The 25,065-nt window shown below is 37.4% G+C and overlaps 1 protein-coding gene across 4 annotated transcripts in view; it reads right to left on the bottom strand.

Annotated features, from left to right (window-relative positions):
- LOC116843614 (semaphorin-1A-like) overlaps positions 1-25,065 on the bottom strand; it is a 711,737-nt gene that overhangs the window by 561,079 nt on the left and 125,593 nt on the right. For all 4 annotated transcript variants that reach the window (XM_032814175.1, XM_032814150.1, XM_032814158.1 and 1 more), the window contains one exon: positions 15,912-16,091. In XM_032814175.1, the coding sequence (XP_032670066.1) occupies positions 15,912-16,008 (97 nt within the window). In that variant the 5' untranslated portion in view covers positions 16,009-16,091. The remainder of the gene's footprint in view (positions 1-15,911; positions 16,092-25,065) is intronic.

Below are 25,065 nucleotides of genomic sequence, written 5' to 3'. Positions count from 1 at the left end.
GCGCTCTGAAAGCCATCCCGGAAGGCGACTTTAATTCTTGTTTCGAGGACTGGAAAATATGTTGGCATAAGTGTATTGTGTCGAGAGGGGATTACTTTGAAGGCGACGAAATAGATTTGAAAGAATAAATAAATATTTTTTGAAATAAATAAAAACTGGTCTTACTTTTTGGACACAGTAGTATAAGACAGAAAATTGTGCAACTCTAAAGGACCCCGCACAAAACCTATGGAAAATGGTTTTCGGTCAAATTGGCTGAAATTTCACTATGTTATAGTTTTCGCCATGCTGATAAAAAGTTATCATTGCATCAAGTCCCAAAAGTCAATATTTCCCAAGATATAAAGGGTCAAAGTAGTGAAATATGGTCATCCGCAGTAGTAAGACGTATGTTATAAGTGATACATTGATATTTATTCACGAAATAAATAAAAATCGATTTATATATATATATGTAATAAATATTTAGTTCCGCAATATATATGTATATGTATATACAGGGTGGGGCAAAAGTATCGGACCGATGAAATATCTCGAAAAATATAAGTTTTACAAAAAACTGTTTCAGATCTTAAAAAGATCTATTGTATTTACTGATTTTAGCAGATTGATCTTGGATGGCGTTGCCAAGGTAAAAAATCAGTTGTTTTCACGTCTACTCACAATCAGTTTTGATTTTGAGTAGCTGTGAAAACAACTGATTGTGAGTAGCCGTGAAAACAACTGATTGTGAATAGCTGTGAAAACAACTGATTTTGAGTAACTGTGAAAACAACTGATTGTGAGTAGCCGTGAAAACAATTGATTGTGAGTATCTGTGAAAACAACTGATTATGAGTAGCCGTGAAAACAACTGATTTTGAGTAACTGTGAAAACAACTGATTGTGAGTAGCCGTGAAAACAATTGATTGTGAGTATCTGTGAAAACAACTGATTATGAGTAGCCGTGAAAACAATTGATTGTGAGTATCTGTGAAAACAACTGATTATGAGTAGCCGTGAAAACAATTGATTGTGAGTATCTGTGAAAACAACTGATTATGAGTAGCCGTGAAAACAATTGATTGTGAGTATCTGTGAAAACAACTGATTATGAGTAGCCGTGAAAACAATTGATTGTGAGTATCTGTGAAAACAACTGATTATGAGTAGCCGTGAAAACAATTGATTGTGAGTATCTGTGAAAACAACTGATTATGAGTAGCCGTGAAAACAATTGATTGTGAGTATCTGTGAAAACAACTGATTATGAGTAGCCGTGAAAACAATTGATTGTGAGTATCTGTGAAAACAACTGATTATGAGTAGCCGTGAAAACAATTGATTGTGAGTATCTGTGAAAACAACTGATTATGAGTAGCCGTGAAAACAATTGATTGTGAGTATCTGTGAAAACAACTGATTATGAGTAGCCGTGAAAACAATTGATTGTGAGTATCTGTGAAAACAACTGATTATGAGTAGCCGTGAAAACAATTGATTGTGAGTATCTGTGAAAACAACTGATTATGAGTAGCCGTGAAAACAATTGATTGTGAGTATCTGTGAAAACAACTGATTATGAGTAGCCGTGAAAACAATTGATTGTGAGTATCTGTGAAAACAACTGATTATGAGTAGCCGTGAAAACAATTGATTGTGAGTATCTGTGAAAACAACTGATTATGAGTAGCCGTGAAAACAATTGATTGTGAGTATCTGTGAAAACAACTGATTATGAGTAGCCGTGAAAACAATTGATTGTGAGTATCTGTGAAAACAACTGATTATGAGTAGCCGTGAAAACAATTGATTGTGAGTATCTGTGAAAACAACTGATTATGAGTAGCCGTGAAAACAATTGATTGTGAGTATCTGTGAAAACAACTGATTATGAGTAGCCGTGAAAACAATTGATTGTGAGTATCTGTGAAAACAACTGATTATGAGTAGCCGTGAAAACAATTGATTGTGAGTATCTGTGAAAACAACTGATTATGAGTAGCCGTGAAAACAATTGATTGTGAGTATCTGTGAAAACAACTGATTATGAGTAGCCGTGAAAACAATTGATTGTGAGTATCTGTGAAAACAACTGATTATGAGTAGCCGTGAAAACAATTGATTGTGAGTATCTGTGAAAACAACTGATTATGAGTAGCCGTGAAAACAATTGATTGTGAGTATCTGTGAAAACAACTGATTATGAGTAGCCGTGAAAACAATTGATTGTGAGTATCTGTGAAAACAACTGATTATGAGTAGCCGTGAAAACAATTGATTGTGAGTATCTGTGAAAACAACTGATTATGAGTAGCCGTGAAAACAATTGATTGTGAGTATCTGTGAAAACAACTGATTATGAGTAGCCGTGAAAACAATTGATTGTGAGTATCTGTGAAAACAACTGATTATGAGTAGCCGTGAAAACAATTGATTGTGAGTATCTGTGAAAACAACTGATTATGAGTAGCCGTGAAAACAATTGATTGTGAGTATCTGTGAAAACAACTGATTATGAGTAGCCGTGAAAACAATTGATTGTGAGTATCTGTGAAAACAACTGATTATGAGTAGCCGTGAAAACAATTGATTGTGAGTATCTGTGAAAACAACTGATTATGAGTAGCCGTGAAAACAATTGATTGTGAGTATCTGTGAAAACAACTGATTATGAGTAGCCGTGAAAACAATTGATTGTGAGTATCTGTGAAAACAACTGATTATGAGTAGCCGTGAAAACAATTGATTGTGAGTATCTGTGAAAACAACTGATTATGAGTAGCCGTGAAAACAATTGATTGTGAGTATCTGTGAAAACAACTGATTATGAGTAGCCGTGAAAACAATTGATTGTGAGTATCTGTGAAAACAACTGATTATGAGTAGCCGTGAAAACAATTGATTGTGAGTATCTGTGAAAACAACTGATTATGAGTAGCCGTGAAAACAATTGATTGTGAGTATCTGTGAAAACAACTGATTATGAGTAGCCGTGAAAACAATTGATTGTGAGTATCTGTGAAAACAACTGATTATGAGTAGCCGTGAAAACAATTGATTGTGAGTATCTGTGAAAACAACTGATTATGAGTAGCCGTGAAAACAATTGATTGTGAGTATCTGTGAAAACAACTGATTATGAGTAGCCGTGAAAACAATTGATTGTGAGTATCTGTGAAAACAACTGATTATGAGTAGCCGTGAAAACAATTGATTGTGAGTATCTGTGAAAACAACTGATTATGAGTAGCCGTGAAAACAATTGATTGTGAGTATCTGTGAAAACAACTGATTATGAGTAGCCGTGAAAACAATTGATTGTGAGTATCTGTGAAAACAACTGATTATGAGTAGCCGTGAAAACAATTGATTGTGAGTATCTGTGAAAACAACTGATTATGAGTAGCCGTGAAAACAATTGATTGTGAGTATCTGTGAAAACAACTGATTATGAGTAGCCGTGAAAACAATTGATTGTGAGTATCTGTGAAAACAACTGATTATGAGTAGCCGTGAAAACAATTGATTGTGAGTATCTGTGAAAACAACTGATTATGAGTAGCCGTGAAAACAATTGATTGTGAGTATCTGTGAAAACAACTGATTATGAGTAGCCGTGAAAACAATTGATTGTGAGTATCTGTGAAAACAACTGATTATGAGTAGCCGTGAAAACAATTGATTGTGAGTATCTGTGAAAACAACTGATTATGAGTAGCCGTGAAAACAATTGATTGTGAGTATCTGTGAAAACAACTGATTATGAGTAGCCGTGAAAACAATTGATTGTGAGTATCTGTGAAAACAACTGATTATGAGTAGCCGTGAAAACAATTGATTGTGAGTATCTGTGAAAACAACTGATTATGAGTAGCCGTGAAAACAATTGATTGTGAGTATCTGTGAAAACAACTGATTATGAGTAGCCGTGAAAACAATTGATTGTGAGTATCTGTGAAAACAACTGATTATGAGTAGCCGTGAAAACAATTGATTGTGAGTATCTGTGAAAACAACTGATTATGAGTAGCCGTGAAAACAATTGATTGTGAGTATCTGTGAAAACAACTGATTATGAGTAGCCGTGAAAACAATTGATTGTGAGTATCTGTGAAAACAACTGATTATGAGTAGCCGTGAAAACAATTGATTGTGAGTATCTGTGAAAACAACTGATTATGAGTAGCCGTGAAAACAATTGATTGTGAGTATCTGTGAAAACAACTGATTATGAGTAGCCGTGAAAACAATTGATTGTGAGTATCTGTGAAAACAACTGATTATGAGTAGCCGTGAAAACAATTGATTGTGAGTATCTGTGAAAACAACTGATTATGAGTAGCCGTGAAAACAATTGATTGTGAGTATCTGTGAAAACAACTGATTATGAGTAGCCGTGAAAACAATTGATTGTGAGTATCTGTGAAAACAACTGATTATGAGTAGCCGTGAAAACAATTGATTGTGAGTATCTGTGAAAACAACTGATTATGAGTAGCCGTGAAAACAATTGATTGTGAGTATCTGTGAAAACAACTGATTATGAGTAGCCGTGAAAACAATTGATTGTGAGTATCTGTGAAAACAACTGATTATGAGTAGCCGTGAAAACAATTGATTGTGAGTATCTGTGAAAACAACTGATTATGAGTAGCCGTGAAAACAATTGATTGTGAGTATCTGTGAAAACAACTGATTATGAGTAGCCGTGAAAACAATTGATTGTGAGTATCTGTGAAAACAACTGATTATGAGTAGCCGTGAAAACAATTGATTGTGAGTATCTGTGAAAACAACTGATTATGAGTAGCCGTGAAAACAATTGATTGTGAGTATCTGTGAAAACAACTGATTATGAGTAGCCGTGAAAACAATTGATTGTGAGTATCTGTGAAAACAACTGATTATGAGTAGCCGTGAAAACAATTGATTGTGAGTATCTGTGAAAACAACTGATTATGAGTAGCCGTGAAAACAATTGATTGTGAGTATCTGTGAAAACAACTGATTATGAGTAGCCGTGAAAACAATTGATTGTGAGTATCTGTGAAAACAACTGATTATGAGTAGCCGTGAAAACAATTGATTGTGAGTATCTGTGAAAACAACTGATTATGAGTAGCCGTGAAAACAATTGATTGTGAGTATCTGTGAAAACAACTGATTATGAGTAGCCGTGAAAACAATTGATTGTGAGTATCTGTGAAAACAACTGATTATGAGTAGCCGTGAAAACAATTGATTGTGAGTATCTGTGAAAACAACTGATTATGAGTAGCCGTGAAAACAATTGATTGTGAGTATCTGTGAAAACAACTGATTATGAGTAGCCGTGAAAACAATTGATTGTGAGTATCTGTGAAAACAACTGATTATGAGTAGCCGTGAAAACAATTGATTGTGAGTATCTGTGAAAACAACTGATTATGAGTAGCCGTGAAAACAATTGATTGTGAGTATCTGTGAAAACAACTGATTATGAGTAGCCGTGAAAACAATTGATTGTGAGTATCTGTGAAAACAACTGATTATGAGTAGCCGTGAAAACAATTGATTGTGAGTATCTGTGAAAACAACTGATTATGAGTAGCCGTGAAAACAATTGATTGTGAGTATCTGTGAAAACAACTGATTATGAGTAGCCGTGAAAACAATTGATTGTGAGTATCTGTGAAAACAACTGATTATGAGTAGCCGTGAAAACAATTGATTGTGAGTATCTGTGAAAACAACTGATTATGAGTAGCCGTGAAAACAACTGATTGTGAGTAGCCGTAAAAACAACTGATTGTGAATAGCTGTGAAAACAACTGATTGTGAGTAGCCGTAAAAACAACTGATTGTGAGTAGCTGTGAAAACAACTGATTGTGAGTAGCCGTGAAAAAAACTGATTGTGAGTATCTGTGAAAACAACTGATTGTGAGTAGCCGTGAAAACAACTGATTTTTTACCTTGGCAACGCCATCCAAGATCAATCTGCTAAAATCAGTAAATACAATAGATCTTTTTAAGATCTGAAACAGTTTTTTGTAAAACTTATATTTTTCGAGATATTTCATCGGTCCGATACTTTTGCCCCACCCTGTATATACATATACATATATATTGCGGAACTAAATATTTATTACATATATATATATATATAAAAATCGATTTTTATTTATTTCGTGAATAAATATCAATGTATCACTTATAACATACGTCTTACTACTGCGGATGACCATATTTCACTACTTTGACCCTTTATATCTTGGGAAATATTGACTTTTGGGACTTGATGCAACGATAACTTTTTATCAGCATGGCGAAAACTATAACATAGTGAAATTTCAGCCAATTTGACCAAAAACCATTTTCCATAGGTTTTGTGCGGGGTCCTTTAGGAAATGATGGAGTATGCATGGCATACGTGTGTATATCCCATATCCAGATATTCCCTGGATAGAAATTAATTGAATTCTAAGTATTCCGTAGCTCTAATTAGGGATGTCTTAACATAGACATGTCTTCATAAACCCCAAAAGACGAATAAAATTTCGCGAATAGGTTATAAATTGATGCTTACGTGAATGTTCCAAACGAGGCTTGTGCTAATAAGGCTTGGCCAGAAACAAATTAATCCCTAAAATAGATTCAGTGAAGAAACGATTATTCATTAATAGTTAATGATTGATAATTATAAGATAAGTATTTTGACAAATGTTACTATATTTTAAATAGTTAAGGTATGAATTTTTTAGTATTACAAAATTTTTCGTGATTTTGGATAAAAATATGAATAGTTAGATTAGCTCGGAAAAAGAAAAAAAGATATTTAATATTGATAATAATAATAATAATATTATATGTGAAATAGCATTATATATAATAAAAAAAATTGTAATATTATATTAAAATTGTAATATAATAAAAACTGTAATAAAAGTTATGTACATAAGAAAGACTGTAATAAGAATTACAAAGAGAAAGTATTTACTTTAAATAAATACATATATTGAAATAGAACCTCAATTCCCCTCGCGCGCGCGCATCATTAGACATATTAAGATAAAGCCTAGATTTACAAGTATAGGTGCTAATTTGTAAGAGCATTATATCTCCGTATAGGGACTAAGTGGATCTATCTGACAGGACTTGATAGAAATAGAAAAACTCTTTTTCTCTCCAGATCCGTTTTAATCCCCGCTTGAAATTTCTATCCGGGTCATATGCCGATGGGTGAGATATTCATGACGCAGTGTGTACGACACTCCCGCGAATGCGAGAGACGCGGTCTTACGGAAAATGTCTCTCTGAAAAATACATCTGTGGTGCGGCATGGCGCAGGTATTTGTGACGAAGCAGGTGTACGCCGCGGGAGAACGTTCAATTTCATCTCGAGCGAGTCGGTCGCGAGACCAGCCTGCCAACCGACCGACCGACCGACCGACCGACCGACCGATCGACCGACCGACCGGCCGACCAACTACGTATGTATGTACACCCCGTTCGCGCTCCTACCGTAATTGAATACTCAATAGGATTTACCAAAGCGGGCCGCGCGGCGCCGTGGTGCGGTGCGGCGCAGCGTGGCGTGGCGAGGTGCGGCGTAGCACAGCGCGGCGCGGCGCGGCGCGGCGCGGCGCGACGCGGCGCGACGCGACGCCACGCGAGTGAGCCGATCGACAGGACACACGCCAATATTTGATCCGCGTCAAAAGCTCCGAGGCGAATCCACCGACGGGATTTCCAACGGTCGTTAACCCTCGCGTCGCGCCGGCCCGCCTCTGTCTCGCCCGCCGCGGCCGTGTGATCCTCTCTCTGTCTTCCGGTCGGGTAAACCTCCGAAAATCCGTCATCCCCCGATTTGCCGGAAATTATCGATTGTATCTTTGTTTACGAGCAAATGCGATCGACCGACCGACCGACCAACCGACTGACAGACCCCGACCGACCGTTATCGTGGGCGCAGCAACCTCTGTCAAATTTTTTGGAGGACTCGAGTAAATTTTCAAGCTCGAGCCCCCTGACTCCACAGTGACAGATTTTATCGTAAGGTGATAAAACCGTGCACGTCGTAACACATTGTTCACGTACGTCGCTCTTGGTAATAAACGTAAATCTCTCTCTTGTTTTTGCTCCCCAGCGCGGGCATCAAAATCGTTAACGGACATTAACGTCCGGAGACGCGTGGTCGCAAATCACCTCGGACGCTCGAAAACGAATGATTACTCCCGCGACCCTTTTATCAATAAATTAGCGCGTGAAAATTCGTGCGTCGAATCGATAGAGCGGTGAATACATTCCACGTTCGCTAATAGACGTATTCGATATACCTGGCGTTATTCCTCACCGAGAACTGAAACCAAGCGGTTACTGTAACAAAAATAACCGAGGCGTGAACAGCTCACGAGCCATGTGATCGATAAAAGAGGAAAGCCAAAAAAGTGCTTCGGAGATACAAATAAACAACGAAACCTCACTTCCCATCTAATTTTCAGCCAGGCTTCCCCCCTGACGGGATTTCAAGCTAAAGTGCGGTTGCTCGAATGCTCAGTGGCGATATCCTCCAAATCTGCAGGAAAAACATCACGTAATCGAATTGATCAAACGTTTCGATATCCTTGGAAATTATATCTCGAGAAATATGTCCATAACGTGTCAAAAGAGCCGGCATTCTTTGAAAATAAACACGATCCAAGAATAACGGCAACGGCGACGGTGAATTGAAGGACGCTCCTTTCGCAAAACGAGTGGCACTTTGGTCGGCGTGGGAGTCAAACAAAGGTACGTATTCACGGGCTGTATTTCACAGACCTCGCGGACTGGCACCACGATACGCGCTAAAACCTGCATTTAAACTCCCCTTGCTCGTCCTCACGCTTCCATAACAGCGCACGGCACGGCGCGGGCGCGTCTATGTTTAGCCTGATCGGTCTATCCGTTTTAGGGTATGTTCGCGCCACGAGACAACCAAATCCACAGGTGCGGTCGAAAGGGTGCTCACATCGCGCGGAAGTGCCTTTGAATTGGCCGGCCGTTGACAACGCGTGAATACACGCCCCGCCATCGGCTCGCGTATATGAAAGTCGCCGGCTGACTACCCGCCACGGAATGCGCGCTCGGCTCGACCTCTCCGGGAGGACAGAATAGCCGAGGTCGTCGCGACCCGGGGGGATGACAACCGTTTCCTGTCGCCTCGCCTTGCCTCTCTGGGCCGTCGTTTCTCACGATTTTTGCGTCTCTCTCTCTCTCTCTCTCTCTTGCACGCGCGCGCGCGCACGGCGAATGGAAATTAAGTCACGTGGCTTAACCGTCTCGGCGTCGGAGATTGCCTGTGATAAGCGCGCGGTCTACCGAGCGGATAGCGCACGCTCCTCCTATCTACGTCACCCCCGCTTGCTCCCCCTTGCGCGTTCGCTTTAGCCAATTTTTTCGGCTACTCGAGGAACTCAAGGGAGTCGGCCGCTTTGAATAAATTTAAAGCAAGTTTTTCCGCGCCCGCGCCCGGATAGACTCCTTTATATCTCGTAACTTCGTAGAGTACAGGGTGTAAGTGAGTTAGTCCGTGAAAATTGGCCGGCGTATTCTTTGATCCATTCGAGGTCAATCTCTCCCTCGGTGAGAATTTAATCAAGCACCACCATCGCATTTTCGCGTAGTTGTTAATTTTCAACGTTAAGTCTCTGTCCCTCTCCCCTCTCTCTCTCTCTCTCTTTCTCTTCCTCTCGGTAACTAATCCCTTAATTAAAATTCTATTGCGGTCTATAGCGAAGGAGTAAATTCGGTTATTTATTTTTAACTCTGACGCTTAGAGTCCCAGAGAAACCGCCTCGTTTCACTCGATTTTGATTGTCTATAGCCCCAAAAATGTGTCCATTCGATCTACTGTCGTTTCCGACGGGAGAACAATTGATTCGGCTACGACTGCAAATTTCTATCCTCTACCTCAATTGCTTCTCGCGTGTGTGTACAGGCTGTTCAAAAACTTGTAAGTCATTTGTTATAATTCCTGAGTACATTTCGACACAAAAATCCTAATGCTAAAATGTCAAGACTATCGTAGCTTTAATACGATAACTTTATAATGAGATGTTTATAATTAGCCAATCAAATTGTCGAACTGTTACGGGCTCAGGTACAATATGTAGCATAATGATGAGTCAATTTCTCAACGTCGATGTAATTCGAGGCTTATGATCGCTAACACACACATTGCGCTTCTCATAACTTTATTTTGAATTCATACATAAATCATTTGTCAAAAATACCGTGCTAATAATAGTAGTGGCGTTAAAGCTTTTCAAGTTTATTAGCATCATATTATTATAAGATATTATAACAGGATATATTATTATAACAGGATATCTTACATGTAAATATCTTAGAATATATCACCGAAATTTTACGTGTCACGTGTATACTGTTTTTCTTCATACTTCCATGAAATACATATTATGTATCGCGAAAAGGATTTACATGGAAAAATTGAAAATGATTGGCCGCCATAGGTAACAGTATGTGATAAATTCGCGGTTGGCTGGCGCGTGAAATGTGACTATCGACGCTCCGATTGATTAATTCGATTAACTTTAATTGGACGCCTATGTATACTGGCCCTGAAAGGCCGGCTAGCGTAAATTTGGTAACTCGATAAATCTATAAAATAGCGTGGTGAAAGTGTGGCTACATTTTATTAAATTCCGCCTCTCGCAAAAGGGTCTGCGGCGCACGTCGCGCCAAATTCAGTAATGGATCATTATTGAACCTCGCAGCGAAGGTGCGAAAATTGAAATTCGCCGATAATTAGATAATTACTTTTGCTGACGGACCAACGACGCTTATTTCATTACACGACCGGCAGTCGGCAAAAGAATATGTCCCCTCCCCCTCTCGTATAGCCAACTGGACGAAACGCATTTTCGTTCTCTTTAGAGACTCTTAAATCAGAGTTTGGCTATAACTACAGTTAACTACAGTTTTATCAAAATCCTACGAGAGAGAGAAACATATTTCTAACCTATTCCTTTGTTTATGTCTCCTTAACCTACTACGATAGAAGTACTGTGATTAGATACTATGTGAGATTTGACAAAACATGGCGGACTAATCAAAACTGGCTGTCTTATGGCCAGACTTTGATTCAAGAGTCTGTAGTTCTCTAGTTCGATAAGCCGTGTACGAATGCAAACGATACGTTCCATCATGGAGACAGCACCGTATCGTGATCCGAGATATAATACTCTTTTGCAATTCAAAATCACCTGCAAAAAAGTAGGCCGCGCAAATGGCCCTCTTTAATTCGCCCTATTAAAAACCAACGCGTATTTAAAATTAAGTCACATGAAATCGCTACAATTTTTACGGTTGCGTATCGTAAAATCGTTAAAATCGACTATAGGATTAGTAATTTAAAAATTCCTATAAAATATGTACACATTAAATTTGTTCATTTATTCCAATGCCATAAGTATAAAGGAGCTAAGGCCTGTATTAATAATCGTTACTTGAAGATTGTTTCACGTGAGATATTCAGATTTTCATTCAGAATTAGATCCCAATATTTTAGTTAAATTATATGATATATGTGACATTATATCTGCAATCGTGATTCAATTGAAAAACTCTCATTTAACTCTGAACTCAGACCTGAATATCTTATTTGAAAAAAGCTTCAAACAACGATTATTAATACGGGTCTAAGTGTGTGATATTATTTCATTCAATGACTAATAAAGATAGAATGATGCTTGAATGCTTGTTGAATGACGCTTGTGTCGCTAAGTGGAAAGCGCTAATTATAATCACGCGGTTTATTACATCAGCGCCAGTCGCGGGATTCTTCTTTGGCGCGATCGTTCAATCGACAAGTTAAAATAACCTATTCCCCTAACAGATACGTTTAACGAGTATTGACTATTTCCCAAAGCTATCGAGAGAAGTCCTCTGTTGCTATCCGACGCCAATTATTTTCTCGTTTCGTGTACTTTTCGTTCGACCATGACCGGCGAGACCGGCTTAACGCTAAGTTGGCATCTGTATCTTTAGCCGCGAATTTCCACTAAGCGGCTTCGCTACTAAAATCGGGAATAGAGCGGTAAATTAACAGCTAAATGGCACTTAATTCCGCGATAGCTCCCGATTCAATTCGCCGCAGGTGGGGCTGGTTTAACCGGAGGAGGTTATCTTGCGGCAGGTATCGGCACCATTGACAACCAGCTGTCGAAGCGCGTTACTCAGATGTCATTTGCGGTCGATATCACTAAGAGGATACCCAAGTGGATGACGAACACGAAAATTGTCGATAACGTAGCGGCGATCGTCACTAACATGATCATCTACAATACTACCCTGCCGACAACCAGGAGTGCTGCAACTTCATTCAGAAAAAAAGTGTGATCGCTACGACGTAGTATACATGGACCCCGCATACGGGGTCTATAAAAGTGAAGCCAATATGTAGAAAGAAACCATAGACATAATATACATAGACTCCGCATACAGTCAGAAAAGAGAAGCCAATATGTACAGCCTCTCTGTTCTCTGTCTCTTTCTGCACAGGCAAAGTGTGCAATAAGATTTAAGTAAGACTTTTACTTGCCAGTCTAGTCGGGATGCTGTTGCGCTTTATAATATTATGGAAACGAGAAATGGATGCAACAAAAAGTGACAAAATAGGAAGAAAATTAGCCCCTCTATTCTAGCTCTCTTTCTAGATGTTGGCTTCACTCTATTAGACGATAAAACATAGAGCATTCGGAGTCCATGTATACTATGTCCATGGACCGGTACGGTATTTAGGCCTGTATCAATAGTCGTTGCTTGAAACTTACTTCAGATGAAACCCTCAGATTTTAATGTAGAGTTAGATGTGAATATTTTGGCAGAATCGCAGTTGGAAATGTAATGTTCCATATATTGTGTAATTAAAAAAACTCAAAATAACTCTAAATTCATATTTGTATCTCATATGGAACAAGTTTCGAGTAATGGGGATGCCGAAGCTGAAAACCTTACCGACAGAATACTGACATTTTCCTGCAAAGTTTACGTCATATTTGTTGTGCAGAATTACAAATGCTTTAACACAATAAAAGTTCGTGTAAAAATAAATAGAAGCATTGCTCAATATATGAGACGAAAGCAAAAAAAATTTTTTTAATGTAAAATCTCAAGCTAGCAGCATAATATTTGGCTAATCCAAAAGTTCCGAGAAGTTTACAGAAAAAGTTCTACACATGCATGGTTAAGTTTTCCGCTGGATAAGATAAAATAAAGCAACACACGTTTACATGTAAGATCTATATGTACAAGAAATACGAAAAGGATAGCGTGATTAGTGACAACGTCTCTGCGTTATTGACATTGTTCGAGTTCATCGTCTACTTCAGCATCCCCTTAATACGGACCTTAGTAACCGAGTATATGTACATATAGATATCCTACATAGAAGGCCTGTTCGTTTTCGAAGAACTTCTGAACTAGTGTGCACTAGTAGTGCGATAAGTTAGAGTGAAAGGAAGTATACTTGTTTCACTCTAACTTATTGCAGTAGTGCAGAAATTCTTGGAAAACAAACAGACCAAAATATAGGCTGCTTTGTTTTACCATGTTAGTAGAAAACATAACCATGCGTATATGGAAATCTTTCTGCAAACTTTTCGTATATTTTTAAACTTTTAGATTCAGCTTTAAAAATACAGAAATGTCCCTCGAAATATTCGTTGGCGGAGCAAATACCACGCGATATGTACAAGCTTGCAAAATATTTGTACCAAGTAAATATTTGCACTAATTGAGTCGAGCTTGAGACGTCAATTTCAACATTTTTTCATAACACAGCAAGTGAGCAATGCTTCAATTTATAATTACGCGTACTTTCAGTGTGTAAAAGCACTTGTAATTTTGTGTAATCAATACGACGTAAACTTTGCAAAAAAAAAAACTCAGTATTTCGTCAGTAAAGTTTTCAAGTATGGCATCTCTTTAACGGATACGCAGAAAATACGAGCGCTCGTGTATAAGGAGCTTCTCGAAGAAATCCCCCGCTCATTTTTATCCCACTTACACTGTCGGATTCTTATGAGATTTTCTAAAAAAATTAAAGGGATTCCGTTCTGTTTACCTAACGTAGACCCTACTTTTAGTTAATTTCTACGAAAATGTAGGAGTTTCTGATCAGTTCGTGGTTAGAAACTCGTACATTTGCGCACGACAGTAAATATCTGATCATTCAAATCGGACCCCAATCGGTAACTTCTAGATCCGTGATGGCGTTAGTGTCACCTAAGAAAACTGAAAAACTAGGAGATGCATATAAAAATTCCAAGTGTAACACCTCATTTTGTGCAATCATCAGTATAAGCATTCTAACCTTAAAGAAAGCAGAAGTTTCATCATAATTTATGAGGCTTTCTCTCGAGGAGTGCGCGATTAACTCGCTCGGCTTTTACGCACACGTTCTCTCCTTGTCGTCTTTTTATGCCTGTACGCGAACACGATCTCAATGGAATGTAAATTAACGTACGAAGCGTAAGATATATCGAGTACTCGGGAACAATGTAACAGTGACGAAGGGTATCATTTTTGGATCGTTTGCAAGAATGCATACAGAAGAAAAGTAGACCAACTCGAGAGCGGAAAAAAATATAAACAAGTGCAAAAAGACGTACAGCAGGAGATTCAAAAAGCGCATGCGGACTGTAAGTAAATATGTATAGATATACACACATACTTCACACAAACGCTTGTAATTTTTTAAATAATGCTTTTAAGAAAAAATATTTCCGACAAAAACCGCTTATTTCATAACATAAATTACGAAAATAATTTATTTTATATAGATACTCATCTTAAATTTTACAACTATTCCCTATTTTAATTCTCATAACGGACAAATGAGGGTTGATTTTAACATACATTTTTCCTGAAACTCTTATGAAATAATTAAAATTGATTTCATAGTTTTCAGGATATTAAGCTGTAAAGATTTGCGTAGGCTACGTTATATATGTACGTACATGTTGGATATAAATTTAAAGATAAAATAAAAGATATCGAATCCGATTAGAAAATTCGATTGGAAATCCCTGTCAGTTTTTCTGGTCGGTATCTCTATTAAACGTGGGGCGTTTCCCAGTCGGATTCAGACAGGGTTTTCCGGTCGGATTCTAACGATAAGTAGGAAAAACCGACCAGATCCCTGCTTAAATTTCTACTGAGGTTCTTTTCTCGAGCTATCTGGAGGAAGCCGGCTTGCTAATTGCAGCCACACCTAACTACGACGTTTCAGAAGCGAGAAATGGTGCAACATTCTTTTTCTCCCGCTAAACACGTTGAGATAGATTGCTTTCTTCGTGCGTCGCGTTAGTCAGTATGGATTGGCAAAAATCGTCTCTCTTCCCTTATCGCGCGTTAACGAACGAACGTATAATTCAATCTATTACATACCGTCCCACATTTCCAACCAAGATAAACCCGACGACAGTCGATCGCGATTTTTAGTTATTTATTAATACCGGAAATGCGAGTTTTCAGTAGACATCAATTTAAAGTTCAGTATCAATTTAAAATATCGAACGCGAGTGACGACACACAGGAAAACTAATTTACTTGGACATACAATATAAAGAATAAAACACACGATTTCCGGCTTTTCTGACATTATAATTCAATGTGGCCGCAACGAGGGAATGGAAGCGTTGAATCCATTCCTTTTTTCTTTAATGAATAGAACTTTTTATCGTTTGACTGCCGCTGTTACTGAATTACACTACTAATTGGGGAGTTAAAATGTGAATTATGCTTAGAACGTAACACTGGACGACGATTCTACTAAACACAGGTACGGCGGTTTCACTAGACGGAAACGCGAATATAAGCTGTCCGTTTTGGTTAAAGCATGTATTGTTCGTTGCGTGCGAATATTCACGTTTAAATATTACTCACGGTGTTTGACGTGCAGTCTAGGAATGGGATCCTGCGGCCAAGCCACATTTCGCGCGACTAAGCTGATCAGAGCCAAAATCCGCAGCGACGCGCTCATCCTGGAAACGAATAGCCCTGCAGGATGTCCTATGAATCAGCGGTAACTTTGAAGCCTCATCATCGCCTCGCCGATCGTTACTCCTGCAATCATACAACGTGTTGCGAACCTGTAATTTCATGGTACATATAGCCGAATTCACGAACGTGCGCACACGTATTAATTAGTCGGTGGAAAATTGCGCAGCTGAAGCAATAATAAAACTTCCTGAATTATTTTATCACGATACCGCACGCATTATTTCACGTGAAATGCCGCAGCGCATGCCGATTAAAAAATCGCAATCATAATACGCGCGCGCGCGCGGAAAGGATTTTAGTCCAACCACAATTGTTCTTTCTTTTTTTTTAAAGCCAACGTGGCTACTGAAATCATTGAATAGTTAATAAATTAATACCTGGAAATTAAATGTTGCAGAATGCTTGATGGAAAGAGAGAGAGGAAGAGAGGGAAAGCGGGGGAGAGGAGGGAGATCGTTTATTAATAAAAATATTTTATTCAGGACAAAATTTCTGAAAAATTTTTCCTGAAAATGGGACGACGGCCCTGTGAACGAATTAATTATGATTTTTATACAAGTTTCAATATTGATGCATTTCAACTGAATTCTTCTTTCGAACATGACGAAGCGTGTATATTTCACGACTGTCGTCCAATAACATCGTTCAACAAAAATCGAATTTTTTTCGTCCTATGAGAAATTCAAAAAGATTCTGAAAATAAATGTAAAACAAATATACCCGTGTCTCAGCGTTTTACCAGATCAAGTCATTTTTGTTTATTAGGGCTATTTTATAATAGCCGATTTATTACTTTAAGACAGTGTATTATGCCTTAAGTCTTTATCTTGTATTTCTTAAAGAATCTTAAAGAATCAATATATTTCTAAATTATAACAAACCAGAAGTATAATAAAGAAAAAACAAGTGTATAAAAAAGTATTAGTTACTATAGATACTTGTTGTTTTGGCTACCGAGCGCGGTGACATACGGATATTACTAATTTGTTTGTAATACGAAATCATACAAACGACAAACCAAACGACCAAAATCCTTAACAAAATCTGTGAAAAAAGTTGAAAATCAATAAAAATATTAAAAAAATTCAAATCAGTTTTTTTACAAATTAAATATTTTACGGTTTTAAACTGTTTTGATCGACTTACTATTATCATATCCATATTTATCGGATAATTTTACATGGAAAAACATCAATTATTTAGATAAAAAATTAACATATAATTTAGAACAGTTTTAAAAGCCAATAGGAGACAAATACAATAAATGTCTGCATAAAAAATGTTAACAACTTGATCTTGTAAAACGTTGAGACACGGCTGTTTCTTTTTTACATTTATTATCAGAATCTCTTTAAATTTCTCATTGAAGGAAACTTGTGTTGTACGGTCTCGTTCTGCTATTGTTGTCGCACTGAATGCTATTGTTGTCAAAGCCGGGAAAAAAGTTTTAAGGTAACTGTCCTAATTATGGGGTGACCCAACTTTGGGTCAAACTTGATTCATTAATGTATTAAAAAACATATACATTATGGTGAGCAGAGAGAGAGAGAGAGAGAGAGAGAGAGAGAGAGAGAGAAACGGAAAAATTTCTTTTACATTCTTTAATTGTTTCATAATCACATTCTAAGATCACATCCACAAACATTTGTCAATATTTAAGAAAAGAGTCTTGTTTACACTTGAGCGACCCTCCTGTGTAAGTGAATACCGGAACCATCTCGAGAGAGGTGTGAAAACAGTTTGTGGAATATCTCGAGAGAGGGAATATGCGGAGCACCCGGTAGCGAACCACGATGGGACAGCTACCGGCTAATGGGCTAACGGGAGCGACAGAGTAAATGATCGACAGGAATAAGAAGGATGAAAACTTGAGAAAATCTGCAGAACTCCGTTGAAACTGCATTTTCACGAAATTATATTTTCGTAGACACAAACCTGTTCACAATTAATTTTTCTTAGCTCGGTATGGAATACAACGGCCGAATACGAATTTGCACGAGCCAATGAGAGGCGAGCGCGTGGTTCCGCTATTCGAGCGAGCGCGGCGAGATGATGAACGGTCGAATTAAGATCGTTGCGAGTCATTTTCTCTTAATTTCACGTCACAACGGTCGGGACAACGGAGGATCTTGCTCACTATTAATCGACGGTCCGACCTCGTCGTGATGAGAATTCGGACTTGCCGAGCGGCGCAACCGCGAGGCGAAAGCGAGCGCGGCGGCCGACCCGATAGTGGAAACGTTCGAGAGACTTACTGTACGCTGATATGAGCTTGCACGCGCTGCAGAATCTCAATCAGCTGAAACGCGCACATAATTGACAGTACCGACGAAGAAGTCGAGACTAATTCCGAGCGGAAATTTCGAAACTCGCACTAGAAATTCGCCGGACAGAAAGCGTGCCGTTAAATGCCTCCGAACGGAAGAGAGCGATGTTCCCCGAGGATTCTCGAGCTAGCCTAACGAAAAGAACTTTTGGTGGCTGATTAACGCGAGTTTTTTCGTGTCAAACTGATGCTCGAAGTCTCGCACAACCACAGCAACGATCGACAGCCGCGTGTTTATTTTGATTTGCATTTTGCGTTCTTAACAAATCTAGAAAATATATAATTTGCTTTCTTGACTTTTTAAATGTATGAGACTATTAATAAGTTGTGTTACGTACAGCATTATTCTATATAAGCTAAATCAATGTAAACGTGGATATTACTAATACAAAATTCGTTATATAAACGCGAAATAATTTGCTGGCCTCTGATGGGGACTTGTATACAAACTTTTCTAATTATTTTATTTTATTCAGAATCGTTTAATTTAAAGTCCGATAATTTTTTTCTTCAAAACTATGATGTTTATTGCTTAAATTGATAGTTCCTTCTAATGTCCGATCGACAAATTTATGTAAATGAGAGAAATTCATTCTAATCTTATCTTATTTTATCATCCTAATTTAATCTAAAATAATTTATCATTAGGATTCATTACCTTACACTGCTTTGAAAGAATTCGAGAAAATGAGTTCGCTCGCATACACACGGTCGCTCCACGCGTATCCCCGATATAACCTCCAAATTGGACGCATGTAGTCTCTACGCGCGCTGCGAAGGGGAGAAGGACCGCCACGACGGCGGAAGAAGGACCGAAAAGAACGGAAGGAGTGAACCTTTTGTTCCCCTCTTTTTACCTTTTTTCACGCAGTGCTTATATATGCATATCTTCTTGTCGAGGAAAACTACTACTCGGAATAAGTAAGGGAAAGCACGAAGAAGGATAAAAGGCTAACGAAGGAACGAAAGGGTGGGCTGGGGGAGGAGGGAAAGGGGCGAAGGCGACCACCGACTCCGACGACTACAACGACGACTATGAAGAAGACGACGACGATGTTATGCATTATGCAGAGAGGTCGCTAGCTTGAGTTTCTATTTGTCCTGGGGCCGTGTATCGCCGTCTACCGCCGCGAATACGTTCAAGATTAAACATTGTATTGAACATGTATATTCACACGCGTACAGGGTGTTCGTGAAACACGCGAACGTATCTCCGTGATGCATTAAGGGTGTTTCAGTAAGTGAAAAAAAAAATCCGTCCGCGAACGCGTGTCTAAAATACTTCGCCTTATCTTATTACATCGCCGGAATCTTTTTCTGAGCAAAATTAGGTCTAACGTGTAAGAAGTTGAACAATGTTAATGGCTCGTTGATAGAAATCAGAAAAGAAAGATTGAAACTGCACCGGTCTAGACGCACGGGCGCAATAATTATTTATACGGTAATTACAAATGAATTAATTAAACGAGTCGTTTCAACATAATGATGTTATATTTTAATTGTTGTGTGTGTGTGTCTGCACGCGCTACACGTATCATGAAACTCGTCTAGACTCATGAGAGTCTAAGTTTAACTTTATTTTTCCAGGTTTAGCGTTCTGCGACGGATATACGTGACTGCATGAAGAGAAACAATACTTAAAAAAAATAAAAATATATTTAGTGCTATCATATTTACATAAATCTAAATTCTTTTGTTTAAATAAAACAGTCAATTGTTTCTTTCATTTTTCAAGGAAAAAAACTGCGAGTTTAACAAAATATATATTTTCTAGTTAAAAAAAATTTCTCTATATCATATCAGTACGAATATCTTACTCGTCGAATAAATATTCCTTTATTTTTTAGATATTTTCTCTCTCAATGAGGAAGAAGAACAAAGATAACAAATTTCACTCTTTTATCATCAAACACACCGCCGCAGCATTCTTATTAGTTAGTTGCAAGGAATTGCAACAAAATTATGATTTAATTACAGAACCTTATTCGCAATAATAGGCGATATATTAAAGATACTCGTAGCATCTTTTCATCTGGAGATTCGAACAAAGCCTATTCGCCAGGATGGGCAAGGTATCGTAAGTTTATTGTAACCAACGCGGTTAATGCATTTCGCTGGGGAACGGTGACTCTCACTCTCGTGACCTTTTAACACCTTTTGACTGCCACGAAGATTACCGGCAATCGGCATTTGACTCTACAGTAGCGCCATGGAGGTCACCGGCGACTCGCCAGCGAGACAAATCACCGCGCGCGATGATACAGTTTGATTTGAGCGATATTTTATCGATGTATATACGATATGTGTCATACGTTTTACGATAATAAAAACTCCCCGCGAGATGTAGACATGAAAAATTCAGCTTCGCGGTCAATACGTCACGAGAAATGATTGGTGGCCATGCAATATCTGAAAAAACTAAAATCTCGAAATTCGAAAAACAGGACAATTTCCCGAAATGTCATAATCCCGTAATCCGGATGTCGAGACAATCTCTCGAAATATGATTGTCCCGAAATATGGGGAGCAATGCAATTCCCAAAAGATATAATACCGAAATAGGCAGTGTACCAAAAAATACAACTTTTCCGACATAATAATAATGCTGATTTCGATATTGTAACTTTCTAGAACAATATTGTATGCTTTTAGTATTTTGAGGAAATTCATTTCGGGAGATTGTCTTTGTATATAGATTTCGGAATTATGACTTTTTAGAAAATTATGCTGTTTGTATCGAATTTCTTTATATTTTTTTCTTCATCACAATAACTGCATTGAACAGAAGTCAGCGCTTAGTGATTATTTTCTTAGATTCTGCAAAATATACTCACATAGAAAGTTTGTTGGGATATAATTGGAATCCAATCTAATTTCCCAAAATAATCATAAGTTTTGATCAAATTACGTTCTGGAGGAGATAAGCAACAATTCCTCAGTATTTGCATTCGCAAAACCTCAAACATATTCGCGAATCCGTAGATCAGGTCAGAAGAATTCATTTACGTCGTCGCGAACGTGTTTGGTAATCCTTTTTTAGATCAGAAAACTTAATTCAAGAAAAAACCGCGTAAATTGTTGAAAAGAACCTCGTAATTCGAAAGAATCGAAAATAAACGTAACAAAATTTAGTTAAATTTAGAATGAGATAATTTATTGCAAACATGAGAGAGAAAGAGAGAAGGAGAAAGAGAGAGAGAAAACTAAAAGATAATTCAACAATATTAAAATTTATTCTTCATATGGATGAACAAACAAGATAAGTTATACGTGATGAAAAAATCATTGTACAGATAAGATCATTGTACAGTTTTTAAAAGATGGATTGGTTAACTGAGGACACAATACAAGATGTATTTTATCATAAAACAGAATTTTATAAATCAACATTATTGGGATGGTAAAAATATGTGTGAAGATCAGAATAAAAACAATCTGTGTAACTTAAAATAATACAATTTATGCTTGACGCAACGATAATATTTAACACATTGGTACTGTGAAGATAATGACATGATATGATATAAAGAGAACTAATTACACTTCAGTGTATGTGTGCATATATGTGTTTAAGGAATGCGGTAATACCAGAATAATTCGGTTGTTAAAATAATCTAAGTAAAATAAAAGTAGTTTTACACGATTCTGATGAACTGACTGTGACAGATGCAAAATGTTACACAGCTCAGGGAGTTCTGTTTCGAGCAAGAAATCGAAAAGAACGTAGAGAGTGAGTGATATAGAAAGAAATTGAGATCTTCAGAATGCAAGTCAGGAAAAGAAAAATCAGGAAAAGATATGTCAATACGTCAATATAGGTATGTTCTCAAAAGCTGTGATCGTGAATAAGATCAGAAAAAGGATGTATTTCGTGATTTGAAGATTGCTTTTTGAAAGAATAAATTTATTAGAGAAAAATAACTTTACAAAGGAGAAGGAGTATCGAAAGAGAGAGAGAAATGATTTTCCAGAATTTTGTGGATGGTAACGGTTGCTTACGTTAGTTAATATTAATTAATGTTCAAGTTTCAAGTGATGTGATGCAGATTTTAAAGACAGATATATGAAAATTGTATTTAGCGATCTCTGGCGGAGAAAGGTCCAGATGTTAATCCTCCTCTCATTTTTCTCTTTCGTTTTTATCATTGTTGAATTATCTATAAAGAGATTGTACAACAATTGAAGTTTCGCAGTTCTTTCTCTATTATCTATGATCCATCTATTTCTTATAATATATTCAATTAACTACGATTTACTTGTTTTATATGATATTATAAAATTACTTTTTAAGATTTGTAAGTTTTGTAACCACTTGACTTGTGTGAATGACATATCTCGCCGTCGTGTTGTCGAGCGTGTCCGTTGCTACTATCAGAACAGTATTTTTAAGAATGAAATATTTCTGAAATATGCGGAGTCCGCAAGACATAAAAAATGTAATGTTACAAAAAACAACTTTTCCAACATTTTTCTGTTCTTTATTTTACATTAGAATTGAACAGAATTTATGTTGGTCCAAATAATTTCGTTATTTCGTAATATACTGAAAATGGTTTCAAACTATTTTATTTTTGTAATTTTTTATTCTATTAAGTACAATAGTTGGTATTAAAATGAGACTCCCTGTTTGATGCTATACAAATATATTGACATTGGTAACTGAAAAAAAGCACAAGTTTCCATGATATTTTTATTTCGATTGTAAACAGAAAATTCATGTTTGGGACAAGAATGGAATTCCCAATTTGTGTCACAGTGGGTTAACTAATTTTGGGACAAATTTTGGCATTCTAACCTATACTATATTTCAGAAAATGTTAAGAAAGAGTGCGATTAAGCGTCCATGGATGTTTTGCTCGATTTTGAAACAATTTTGTTTATACATAATTAAAGTTTACGTCGAGTCGATTCCAGAAAAATATGTAACTCTCTAATCTAATCCTCTTCTGTATCGTTCTGTATTGTGATAGTCTCGGCGATTCCAACATGCTATGTGCTGTTTGACAATCAATCACCGTCGATTACTGGTCAGTTAAGATTTCATTGATGAGTAATGTATCAGTGTTGTTTAGCGACAAGCGGTTATCCTTGTTTACTTGACACCAACTGTTCAAATCGAAGCTTTTTTAGGCCATTTTCCTAAGAGGCTCAGATTAGGGAATTACATATTTATCATCGACTCGATGTGAGCTTTAATCGCAAAAGAAATTATCATTATTAAGGGTTCTAAAATCACGATCAGGCGAACTTTTCTCTATGCGTGTACCAATCAGAGACTATAATTACTAAGGGCTGAATTTTTTACAGAACACAATCACTATGTGTCCATTAAATCATACCCACGTCAATATTTACCTCCTCGATATACAGAGTGGGATAAAATTGTGGAAAGTCAAATATCTCGAAAAAAAGCATTTTTTAGGAAAATATTTTAGACAAAAGTTATAGGGTTTCAGAAGATCTATTTAATGGCCGTATCAGTTTTGAACTTGGGTGGCGCCGCCAAAGTCAGGTCGAGATCAACTTTGCTTTTTTAGATAAAAAATAAATCGAGCAAAACATCCATGGACGCTTAATCGCACTCTTTCTTAACATTTTCTGAAATATAGTATAGGTTAGAATGCCAAAATTTGTCCCAAAATTAGTTAACCCCCTGTGACACAAATTGGGAATTCCATTCTTGTCCCAAACATGGATTTTCTGTTTACAATCGAAATAAAAATATCATGGAAACTTGTGCTTTTTTATATAATTATTAATAGAAATATATATTTTTTATTACGGAATTTTATTCTATACAAAGGAGCAAACAACTTTTGTTTGAAAAACTTTTTCATACGATCTCTATTTTCTAAGATATTTACGGAAATATCTTAGAAAATAGAGATAGTATAAACAATTTTTTTCTAAAGTTGTTTGCTTCTTTATGTAGAATAAAATTCCAGAATAAAAAATATATGTTTCTATTTAAAAAAGCAAAGTTAATCTCGACCTGACCTTGGCGGCGCCAGCCAAAGTCAAAACGGCCATTAAATAGATCTTCTGAAACCCTTGACTTTTGTCTGAAACATTTTCCTAAAAAATGCTGTTTTTCGAGATATTCGACTGTTTCCACAATTTTGTCCCATCCTGTAGAGGCAACGAATATCTTCTCCACATATTCGACGAACACTCTGTATGTATCGAGCCACCCTTATAAATCTCGAGCGAAATTGTCATTCCGCAATGCGTGCGACGCTTGACTTTCTTCAGGCTTCATAAGTTCGCCGGAACGAACACACAAGGTAACATCCAGTCGTCGGTTAAAGCCCAATTTACTCAGGGAGGTTTGCACGAACGTTACAATGGCCGGCCGTCGCCCACGCCGGCAGCGTTAATCAGCATCGACAATAGTTGCGTATAATGCTATTAAAGTATTAATTAATCTCGGCCCTGGCCAATCGCTTTTCGATACGACAATGCGCTCTATTGTTGCCTGACATTTACGCCAGACGATCGTGAATTCGCAGCACAGCGACCATCTAACAAAATTACCACTAAATTCGCGAATCGCCCACTCACGTGACATCGGAAAATAAAAAAAAGAAAAGAGTGCCTCGAGTCGAGTAGGGGATGTAAAGTGGTTCGCAAGGCGTTTCGATATGCGTAAAGGTCCAGGAGGTCCAGTTCGGGGACAGCGATCAATAATAGATTCACGAAATTGCGGTAGAT

Source organism: Odontomachus brunneus, unplaced genomic scaffold, assembly GCF_010583005.1.
Source record: "Odontomachus brunneus isolate Ranch 3 - 2012 unplaced genomic scaffold, Obru_v1 Obru_scaffold_003, whole genome shotgun sequence".
NCBI classification, from domain to species: domain Eukaryota; kingdom Metazoa; phylum Arthropoda; class Insecta; order Hymenoptera; family Formicidae; genus Odontomachus; species Odontomachus brunneus.
This window is presented reverse-complemented; position numbering and strand designations above follow the sequence as displayed.